This window comes from Mus pahari, chromosome 13 (genome assembly GCF_900095145.1).
Source record: "Mus pahari chromosome 13, PAHARI_EIJ_v1.1, whole genome shotgun sequence".
NCBI lineage: Eukaryota > Metazoa > Chordata > Mammalia > Rodentia > Muridae > Mus > Mus pahari.
Genome location: NC_034602.1, coordinates 84,898,786 through 84,910,014, shown reverse-complemented (window position 1 = coordinate 84,910,014; position 11,229 = coordinate 84,898,786). Strand labels below are relative to the sequence as shown.

Sequence of the window (11,229 nt, the reverse complement as noted above, 5' to 3'; positions counted from 1 at the left end):
GAAGATCTCTAATTGATTATCCAGTACCAAGGGGTCAGCCCAGAATCAAGTTCATGCAAGCAACACTAAGCAGACTTCAGTGTGTGTGTGTGTGTGTGTGTGTGTGTGTGTGTGTGTGTGTATGAACAGTAATTAAAAAAGAGGAGAATTCAGAATGAGTGGAGGGAACAGTTGGAGGAAGAAAGGGGAATGGAGGAAAGTGATATAATTATATTTTAATTAGAAATGTATTTATGGTGACCGTCTAAATACAATGCTATTATTATTGTGACCTGTCACAAAGGCTTCCATAATCCAATCCCAATTTACTTATCCAAGCTTCTCTTCCATACGTTACTACCTAAACTCTCCAGATCAACTCAAGGGGCCAATTTCTTCCATAATAATTTTTATGGCTCAAAGTTTCTCTCATCCTCAGTTCCTATGGAGATGAATTTGGTTTATTCAAGATTCTTGAACTTGAGCTCACCCTTGGACAGGATTACATTCCTTCTCCTTAAATGCATCGCCCTTCCTGCCTGAATGATTTTTGCTGGCCCATTCTTGATACCTCCCCGTGGTATTCTATTTTTACTTGCTGTTTGCTTGTTTGTCCGGTCCGTTTACATTTGCCTTGAGACAAGACCTCCCTATATAGCTCAAACTGACCCACAGCTTGCAACCCTCTTGCCTCAGCTTCTGGAGAGCTCCACAACCACCCCTGTGAGTGACATTCTTGCTGAGGATGGAACACGGCGCCTCTGCCTCATAGCATCGGTACACAAGCTCAGGAAAGGGATGGCCTCTGCTTTGAACTTCCTTCCCACCTTTCCACATAGTAAGCACTCCCCAACTTGCTATTTAAACACAAAAACACCCATTTCATGCCCTTCCTATAGGACGTCCGTCAGTTGGGAGCATAAGCCACTGTGTGGGATACGTAGATCAGTGGTCCTCAACCTTCCTAACGCTGTGACCCTTGAACACAGTTCCCGGCTGTGGTGATCACAGTCATGAAAGTATTTCCTTGCTAGTCCATAATTGTAATTTTGCTACACTTATTAGCTGTCATGTAAATATACGATACAAAGGGTATCTGATAAATGGCCCCTGAGAGGGTTGCGACCCACTGGCATAGATGACCCACTGGCATAGATGTAAGCTATTTGAAGAGCAGCCTTCTGTTGAGCCCCTGGCCTCCAAATTCTTCCCACTCCGTGTTTCTCCCTTGATGTGCTGCTTATGACCTGATACATCTTTATATTTTCCAGTCATTAGACACCAAACGAATAAAGCAAAGGATGGTCTGTTCTAAAGGCAGAAGAGGGCAGAATTTGACCGGGGCAGGGGCGGGGGTTGGGGGGGTGGGGGTAGCTCACACTCTGAACAGCTAGCCTATCAGGAAATGAATCTCTAAGATTTATGTTTTGGAAAAATATAAAATTGCAATCCTCATTTTAAGACATGTGCACAAGTTCCCCAGCGGTTCTTGAACAGCACAACAGGTGTTCTTTGGCCTCAAAGCAGGGAGGGGTGCAGGGTGCTACCAGCCAGTCTCTTGGCAAATGAAACACAAAATAGGTGGTCAGAGTGCAGACACAACGAGGCATATCATGACAGGGTGCAGTTGGTTTCCAAAGAGGGATGGACAGGTTTATTACAGTGCCATTTCCCAACAGAACCCAAAAAGGCTAACTTGGCAGCGATGGCTGGCCTACCTTCCCTGTCAATCACAGATCTAACAATCTTTAAAGAAAATGGGAAGAATGTTTACCCTGGGTTTGAATGAAAGATCTCGATGGGCAAATTCGCTGAAATGATTTTTATGTCCTTGACATTCAAATGAGAAAAACTTGGGAAAAAACTTGAAGAGAAATTCATCTTAACTGGCCTATTTTTAAGAAACGTTAAGACAATATTTTCAATCTATATGTTATAAGAAAGGAGATATATGTATGTATAAATAATCATTTGTATCTAGAAGAAATATATACCTCAACAATTCAGTTTTTAAATCAGTGTGTGTGTGTCTGTGTGATACATGTATGTGTGTGTCTCTGTGTGTCTATGTATGATACACATGTATGTGGGGGGGGTAATGCATATGTGAGTCTGTGAAATGCCATTGTGCATGTGTGTATGATACATAAGTGTGTGTCTGTGGGTGTTATGCATATGTGTGTGTGTCTGTGTGTGATGCTGGTGTGTGTGTATGTGTGTGTGAGAGATGTATATGTGTGCATATGAAGGCCAGAGATCAACCTCAGGTGTAGGTGCCATTACATGAGTACTTTCTATCTTGTGGGGTTTTTGTTTGTTTGTTTGTTTGTTTTGTTTTTTAATTTATTTATTTATTTATTTATTTATTTATTGGTTTTTTTTTCGAGACAGGGTTTCTCTGTATAGCTCTGGCTGTCCTGGAACTCACTTTGCAGACCATGCTGGCCTCGAACTCAGAAATCCACCTGCCTCTGCCTCCCGAGTGCTGGGATTAAAGGTGTGCACCACCACGCCCGGCTCTCTATCTTGTGTTTTAAAATAGTATCTCTCCCTGACTGGAACTTGGAAGCAGGCATGACTGGGTGGCTGTCTCCACTTTCCTAGCACTTGGATTGCAAACATGGGGTCCTGGGTACTGAATTTAAGTCTTCATGTTAGCACAACAAGCAGTTTACCAACTGAATTATTTCCCGAATAAGCAATACAGCTTTAAAATGTTATCCACAACGTATTCACCATTTAGAATAATGATCTCCATGACGGCATTGTTATGTGTGCATATTACATATCCTGATCATATGCATTCCCTATTGGCATCTCTCACCCCTCTGCCTCCCACTGGTCCCCATTCTCTTCCCACTCAATCAGCTTTTACTTTCATGCCTACAACTCACTTCCTAAGTTATTTAAACCTACATTTACTTACTTCTGATGCTTATTTATAAGCATAAAATTATAATGATGTTTTTAAAATTATAATGAAGACAATCACCACTTAGGTGCAATTTAACAAAACTGAAGCATCTTTTCAGACTATTAATCTCTTAATAGCTAAACAATTGGATATTTGTGGCATATTTGGGTTTTCTCTGAACTGACAGATAAAATTGTGTGCATTTATCATGTATTTTCAGGTGTGTGCAACCTTTAAAGTAATCTAAGAAACTTTAGCTTGGAGGCTTAAAGGCAATAGTTACCCTTTGGAATGAGACCATCCTCTCATACAGTCACATAAGGCAGCTTTCCAAGAAATGTTCACCATTAAGTAGTGTCATTGTCATGTGAACATCACAGTGTAATGACACAAACTCAGACACCAACACAGGCCTGGGTAGTATCACCTAGAGCCAGCACATACACCATCTGTCACATCAGTACAGGGTATGTCACTATAGTCTTAGTTTTGTCTCCATAATGTCTTGCAAAATGAGCTTCTTTTCAATGCTTGTTAGGACATCCAGCACCTTACAAAATAAGCAAACAGCCATAGCAAAGACCATTTTTGGAAGTCTGGTCAGAACCTATAAACTCACAGCAACACGAAAATATCCAGCAGCCTCGAGAATGGCCTTACATTTGTACTTGTTTAAGCCAAGCATCTGGGACAGACCCAAGTCAAACAATATGTAGCTGATAAATTCTATCATTAGAAAAAGAAACAACTCAATTTGGGTTACTCCACGATGTCCAATTCCAAAAGAAATAAGCTTTGCCCTCTGAGGGCTTCCCTAAAACAAACCACGCTACCCGGAAGGCAGCTGCCTATGTGAGCCTCCATTAACACACTTTCCAAACCCTCAGTTCTACTCTCTGGAGAGAATAAAGCATTCCAGTATGATGCCCAGTCCAATCAAACATTTATCATCACCCAAAGCCAGACGAGGCTTCCAGAGCAAGCGTATTTCTCCCGCATGACGGCAGGCTGCACACCCACCAACAGACGGAGCTGTGATGTTTTCTGGCAGGAGTGGCTGGGAGCATTTCCTGGCACAAGAACAGCAGAGAGGTCTTTATTCTGTCCAGTCACTTCATAGGCAAAACACAGTCACTCCCTCCACTCACTGCTTGTTCTTAAAGGGTTCTAGAACCACCCTGTGGGCCTATGGTTTGGACTTGATGGACTTAGATGAGCTTAAGAAAAACTACAGTGTTAGATGAACTGTTAGAAATGGTAGAGATCTAGAAGGAGAAATGGGCTTCCATTATAGGAAAACTAGGGGGCAGGGGGACAGTTGGAGCTGGAGTTCTCAAGCTAAGGCAATCTCTAGTTTCAGGGCATGAACTATGTCTGAGACACCAGGATCTTAACTTCTATGTGGGGCATATTGCTGTTACACACAGAGAGCACTGTGATAAGCCTATATCCTGAGACTGGGATGTTCTCCCTAGCTGCTTGGTTTATTTCCTCTGACTCACATATACAGAATGTTACCTGGATAAAATAAAAGTCCTAAAGGGCTTCTTTTCTGAAGTCTCTTGGAGAGTATAATGTACTCCTTTCTGAGGCACCCATAGAAAGCTTAATATTTTTAGGGAAATTTTGAGATATAATGTATAACATACTTCCATCCAAAACTATTTGCCACAGAGGCAGTAGTTGGTAACTGGGTCAATTAAAATCCAACAGCCACAAAATGTCAGATTTTTGTAGAGAAGCTTCCTCCTCGATGAAAACTTTGCATCTTCTCAGGAACTTTGGATGTTTATGAAGAGGAAGTAAACAAGATAGCTTCAGGAAGTCCCTGAAGCTAACTAGATTCACTAAGTCCCTTCCCCCCTCCCCGCCCCCAGCATATATAACAATTAAAGACTGATAAAAGTCACTCTCAGAGGAGTCCAGTTGCAAACAAGAAGCAGAGACCAGATAAGGAGCCTGGGAGAAGCAGAAGCCAGGCAAACTGCCCACGAGAAGCAAAGACCAGCTAAGCTGCCTAGAAGAGACTCAGCTACCTGAACCATCTGGAAAGGACACTCTGCAACCTGTTGAGCTGCCTGCAGGCTGTGCAGTGTGTGCCAGGCCCCCAGGCTTGTTAGATACCACTCATGCTGGGTGGGCTTTGGTGAGGTAGCTGTCTCTGAGTCACTTCTGCTCCTGTAAGTAACTCCAATAAACCTCACTGGTTCACCAAGTTGAACTTTGGTGGTATCCTACTTTGATCTGTCATGGACTCCTATTTGAAATGAATAGCTATAGATGTATGTGTGTTACGACTTCCCATGAAAAGTCTGCCACACAAGAGACACACAGGTCAGGAGAAATCATGGCACACAGAGTCATTAGATAAGATATGTAAAGAGCAGAGTGGTCCTAGTTAGGGTTACTATTGCTCTGATGAAACATCGCGAGGCAGAAACATCTGGAGGCAGAAGCTGATACAGAGGTCACAAAGGGGTGCTGCTCACTAGCTTGCCTGGCTTGCTCTCTTATAAAACCCAGGACCACCAGCCCAGGGATGGCACCACTCACAATGGGCTGGGCCCTCCCCCATCAATCACTAATTAAGAAACTGCCTTACAGCTGCATCTTACAGAGGTATTTTTTTTTCCCTCCGTTGAGGTTACCTCCTTTCAGATAACTCTAGCTTGTTTCAAGTTGACATAAAAGTAGCCAGTACACAGAGTATTCCAAAAAGATAACTCATTAGGATCAAGCAACCACAAGTTGGCATTTAGATGTTCAAGCTTTATGTTATTACAATTCAGCATATGGCTGGGCACACTGTGGAATAGTTAGAATCATTTCTAGAGTGACAGGATGGCTCACGTCCTGATGACTGTCAGCTAGGATGCAGATCAATTAATAGAATAGTAAAACAAAAACTGGCCAACTGTTTCTGAGCCACCATAAGATTTGGCATGAGGCTCCGGCTTGGCGGGGGTGGAGGGGAGCAGTCCCTCTCCTCTTCTGAGCCCATGGAGTGGAGTGTTTTATGGTTACTCGTGCCTGAGTAATATTGAATGAGGTTGCCACCCAAGTTCATAACAGTGATTATGGATGGCTGTGTCCCTCCCTACTCCAGGATGTCTATGGGGAAGCCGATACACAAAATCTAATCCCAGAGGTGAGTGGGAAAGCAGAATATTAGAAACAAGAACCTATGATAATACATCATGTATCTGTTTCTACTTGCCGGGTGTGATGAAAACCAAAGCGTGTAAAGTTGTGGTCAGTATCAATCAACTGGAGCCTGTAAAATCTCAATCCTGAGAGACCCAAGAAGGGCCCCAAGTCCTCACAGCCCTACTGCTCTTTCACCGATAGCATAAATTTGGGGATATGTAAATACCTTTGAAGACCAGTTTGACACGCAAGGGATGTTTTTCTTGTTCCGGAAGATGTCAGAAGTCCCAAGTCCCACCAAGCCTAACATGACCTAGGAGCTCTCAATAAAGATTTACAGAATGAAAGATGGGGGGGAGGGCTGTTTGTCCAGCCAATTCGGTCCTTCTCCAATGCAGTTTCAAGCACCAAATGCCTCACCAAAGGAACTCTCTGGCTAAACACAGAACCAAAACTACTGATGTATCTGAAAATAAAACAAATTCTCAATCAAATGAGCCTCTCCACTGTAATCTGTTAATAATGGGTATAGGAGAAACTAGGGTGATTTGAAGGCTTAGCTGAAGTCATGGGTTAGGGAGCAGTAGTAGTAGACCCAAACTAGGGCTCAGGTCTCCAACAGGATTTCCCAAGTCCCATACCAGGTCTCTATCTGGTTTAAACCCACATAATTTCCACATGTGAGCACCACTCAAGATGAGTCTCCAGAAAATGCTGTTCCAGTTTCCCTGATTCGGAAAGCAGCCATGCTTGAAGCTTCCCTGTGACTTTTTGATTTTATTAAGCCCTCAAATCACAGTTTATCAGCTTAGCAATCTTGAGGCAATATACAATAACACTGCCAACAACTCAGTTATAAAAATTCATCTTTCTCTTGATACTTAAGATAAAAATTTAGAACCCGAAAGTCTCAGTACAACCTTTTTTTCCCTTGCCTTGCTGGGTGTTGAACTCAGGGCGTTGGGCAAAAGCTCTACTACTGATCGCTGATCTATAGCCCTCACCCCTGATATCTCTCTCTCTCTCTCTCTCTCTCTCTCTCTCTCTCTCTCTCTCTCTCTCTCTCTCTCATAATTAGAAAGCATATTTAAAGCTACCACGTCTAGTTAGATGGTTCATTCAAGGTCAGCTAGTTCATCACAGAAGCTGATCTATTTAAGTTAATTGAAAAGAATGTTATTTGGCATTCCCTCTTCTGATTGGTGCTCTCAAGAACTCCCAGTGCCAAGAGCCAGGGTGGAGATAGAAGAGTTGCTGGAGCTGCTCTCAGACTCACTAAAGTAGCTGAAGGAAGAATTAACTGGAGTACTGCACTCCCTGTTGTTCACAAAGAAGAAAACAATAAGTTCTCCCATGAGCTGGCAGGCTGAAATGTGATGATATGGCCGGTCCAGCAAAGCATATGTAGATACCTGGTTTAAAAAGCATTCCCTGGGTGAATAACAACACTTAAGGGAATCTCTAAAGTCTACATGTTTTCCGTCTCAATCTCTTTACAAAGAGCCTCGATTGGCCCAAAAGAAAAGCAACATCAGAGGACAGCTGATTTATATGTGTGTGACCATCAGCCATGCAAGTAAACAAATTAAAGGAGATACGGTGTGTAAACTGCTCAGCATAGCACAGGGAAATAAAATGTCATCAGTAGCTGTGTTCATTCATTCAGAGCCAAGCATCTTGGGGTGGCTGGGAGTTCTCGGACCTTTTGCCATCTAGGACCTAATTTGTGAGTGGATGCAGAATGCTCTGATGGTGAGTAAAGAAAATAGATGCCAAATTCTCCAACCTGTAAGGACACACACACACACACACACACACACACACACACACACACACACACACACACTTTGCCAGCTATATCTACCAGCCCTCCAAAGAGCATACCCCATAGCCTCTTAATAATAATGGCTTTTGTCATTTCAAGAGATTTGCTTCTGAGAAACAGCATCGCTCCAACTGCCCCCTGGTGAGCAATCCAGGAGTGATAGCATAGGCTCTGTGTTGTTGGGATATAATTTTTAAATAAGAAACTGCCACCAAGTGTAACTGTAATTTTTCTGAGCTCTAAGTTGAAGTTTGAGAAGCCCAGGTTGACTGTCCCATCTGGTTAATTACTATAATTAAACCTTACAAGGTTTTTTTCTTTTTTTTTAGTATGCAAAAACCATGCACACACACACACAATTCTTTTAAAACAGGTTGTCCATAGTTTGAAAAACACTGCAGAGCTCTCCAGGCGTGCTTTTCCTGGAAATAGTCTCTTTCTGACATAATTCCCACGACAGTGCGAGAAGGTGGTGCCTAAACCTGTGGGGAAAGTCCGCGAGTGGGTTTCCAAGGCCAGGCTGCTTGCTAAGAGAAAAAAAAAATGGTAAGGAAGAGAGGTGCCACCGCTCTGAAGACTGGAAGCCCACCTGAGGTTCTACCCTCCTGAATCTCCAGCTGCCCCCTCTCAGCGCCTACGATGCAGGGAGATGCAGGGAAGCCGACACATGCACGCCACTGCCTGTATGATTTGCGACTGGGCAGGTGAACTCTTTCTGCAGCTGGATGAATAATGAATGGGGCCGGGAGTGGAAACAGAGATCCCAGAGCCCAGCCGTGGATGAAGTCGTCCTTCTCCCAGCCCGCCACTCCCTTCCCCCTCTGCAAATGCTAACCCAGCCACTGTCCCCGTGGCTCTGAGCAGGTGGGAGCTCACAGCGCGCCTGGGGGCGGGGAGCTGGGGGAAGCAGCACCAGACTCAACATGTCACACACACACACACACACACACACACCCTCTTGATTTACTGATGTATTATCTGAGCTGGCGACCACACTCAAGTCTCCTTTCTCTCCCCGAGCTCTTGAAGAGCTGGACCCCCCACCCCCACCCCCAGTGAAAACCTAGGGAGAAGAGAAGGGCATACACGCTCTTTGACCACTTTTTGTTCGTTGGGAAGCAGGCAGCCCCGTGCTCTTGTTACGAAGTAAAATTTATTTCATTACAACTGAAATCTCAACATCCAGACTACTCTAAGCTACTACTTATAAAATCTTAAGTGCTCTTTAAGGGGGTGGGGGAGACTTACTGGGGCGAGGAAAGCAAAATAGAACAGTGGAGCTTGGGTGAAGATTTTGTTTCACAGAAGTGAGAGCAACTGCTCGCTTCTCACCTAGGTTCCGAGTTGTTGCTTTTCCTTGAGGAGTAGGGTAGAAGTGGAAGGAAGATTCATCCGGGTTCAGAAATGTCACCTCAAGAGGCCACCCACCCGCAAAAAGCAAAGAGAAGGCCGTGGCCCGGCTAAGATTTGACCGGGAGAGAAACCAGGAGTGGGGATTTCAGCCAAAAGGAAAATCCACTCCGTGTCCACCTCTCGCCTCAAATCAAAACTTCCACCCAACAGCCCACAGCACTAAACCCGGCTGAGTCTCTTAAACTGCACGGTCGAACACACACGGGGTTCCGCTCTTTTTTACCTTCGCAATGAGGCAATACTGCAAATTCCGCCAGCGCTAGGGCCACCCCGAGCCACGCTTTGAGGACACCCATCGCCGCCGCGGCACTCTCACAGGAAGATCCCAGCCTTCAGCATCCAAGAACCTGCTCTCCGCCAAACCCCAGGCTGCGGCGCCGGCGCCGGGAGCCGGGACACACAGACACTGGGGAAGCGCGGGCTGCTCGGCCGGGAGCCGAGGTTGGCGGGGTGGACCGGAGAAGGATGCGGCCGACAGCAACACTCAGTCAGCCTCGAGGCTCACTGGGTTCTCCAGCAGAGCGGCCACCAACGTGAGCCGAGCCTGCGAGGAGGAGGCAAAGCTCAGACCGCCGCCAAGACTAGCAGGAAAGTTGCAGGTCAGCGGCTGCTGGGATCCCGCAGCATTGCTTCAGGCTACACCAGTTCCAACCGAGGTCCCCAACTGGCGAGCTGCAGGAGCAGGTTCCTCCTCGGCAGCTTTTCAAAGTTCTCTCGGCACGCCCCCGTCTGTCCGTGTAGCATCGGCCGAGGGGGGTCGCCGCGAACACGCCGGGGCCGGGCTACAGCAGCTCTCGGGGAGCTCGGCGGTGCAGGGCCGCTGGCTGCAAACTTTGTGCGGCCCTGCAGGAGCTCCGGGACTCGGGGGCGCTGCAGCCGCACCGCACCACGCCGCCCGGCTGCTGCAGGCGCTTCCAGAGCTCCGCGCGGAAGGCGGCGCGGGGGGCGCTGCTGCCACTTTCTCGCGCCCGCCCCTCGCGGAGAGGAGGAGGGCTGAGGGGCGCGGCTTGCTTCACACCGACGCCCACCTCCCCGCACCGTGCACCCCCGAGCTGCGCTGCAGGGCGGAGGTGCGATTACCCAAGTGGAGGTGGAGCCATAATTGTAGATGCACGAAGGAAAGAGAGAGGCTGGAAAAGACGCCTCCGAACTCAATGCTCCCCAGATGAGGGGCCAGGAAACGCACAGGATAAGTCCCCGAGTGGATCCCCGCATTTAAAGCACGCACGCTCTGCCTTCCTCCGCCTCTCTCGCCTCCTTCCTCTCTCCTTTGCTGGGTGTGAAAATGGACTCAGAGACTATGAGCTTTGGCAAAGATTCCAGAGAGTCACGTGGGGAAGGGGAGTCGCGGTGAGGGGGTTGGGGAAGGCGAGAGAGCAACCTGATCCCCTTATTCATCCTGCAGGAGTTGCATTGGCTTTGTCTGAGGCGGGATCCAAAGTGGTCACACCGAGGGCGGGTGGAAACAGGAGGTTAGGTCTCCATTCAGACACTGTTGAGGGTACCACAGGAGAAGCTAGTTGGGGACAGGGTGCTCACACCCAAGTCCTAACTGCTACTTCTCCCCCTCTTCGTCTTGCCCACTGCTGCTGAACACAGAGCCTGGAGCAGAACCCTGGGGGGGGGGGGGGTCCCTGCAGCCTAGCAGTCTTGGGGCACGTGTGTTCTAGGTTGAGATTCCCACGGTGAGGGCACCTTTAGAGCTTCCTAAAAGACTGAAAGCACCACACAGTCTGGGTGGGTCCAGCTGCGCCCCCAAATGTCAATGACTGGGAAGCCAATGTCAGGGCAAAAGCATCCTGGTGTGCAAACTTGGAGGTAGTTGGGGGATAGGGTGGGGTCTGGTTTCCAGCCAGGACTGAGTGAGAGCTATTTTTAGAGGACTAAATAAAAATAGCTGGTCCAGGTTTGATCATTTGTAACTGGGGATGGTTGCACGGGAGAGATACAG

The 11,229-nt window shown here is 46.8% G+C and overlaps 1 protein-coding gene across 3 annotated transcripts in view; it reads right to left on the bottom strand.

Annotated features, from left to right (window-relative positions):
• Fras1 (Fraser extracellular matrix complex subunit 1) overlaps window positions 1–10,182 on the bottom strand; it is a 405,350-nt gene extending 395,168 nt beyond the window's left edge. For all 3 annotated transcript variants that reach the window (XM_021210427.2, XM_029545004.1, XM_029545005.1), the window contains exon 1: window positions 9,502–10,182. In XM_021210427.2, the coding sequence (XP_021066086.1) occupies window positions 9,502–9,574 (73 nt within the window). In that variant the 5' untranslated portion in view covers window positions 9,575–10,182. The remainder of the gene's footprint in view (window positions 1–9,501) is intronic.
• Window positions 10,183–11,229: the final 1,047 nt, after the last annotated feature.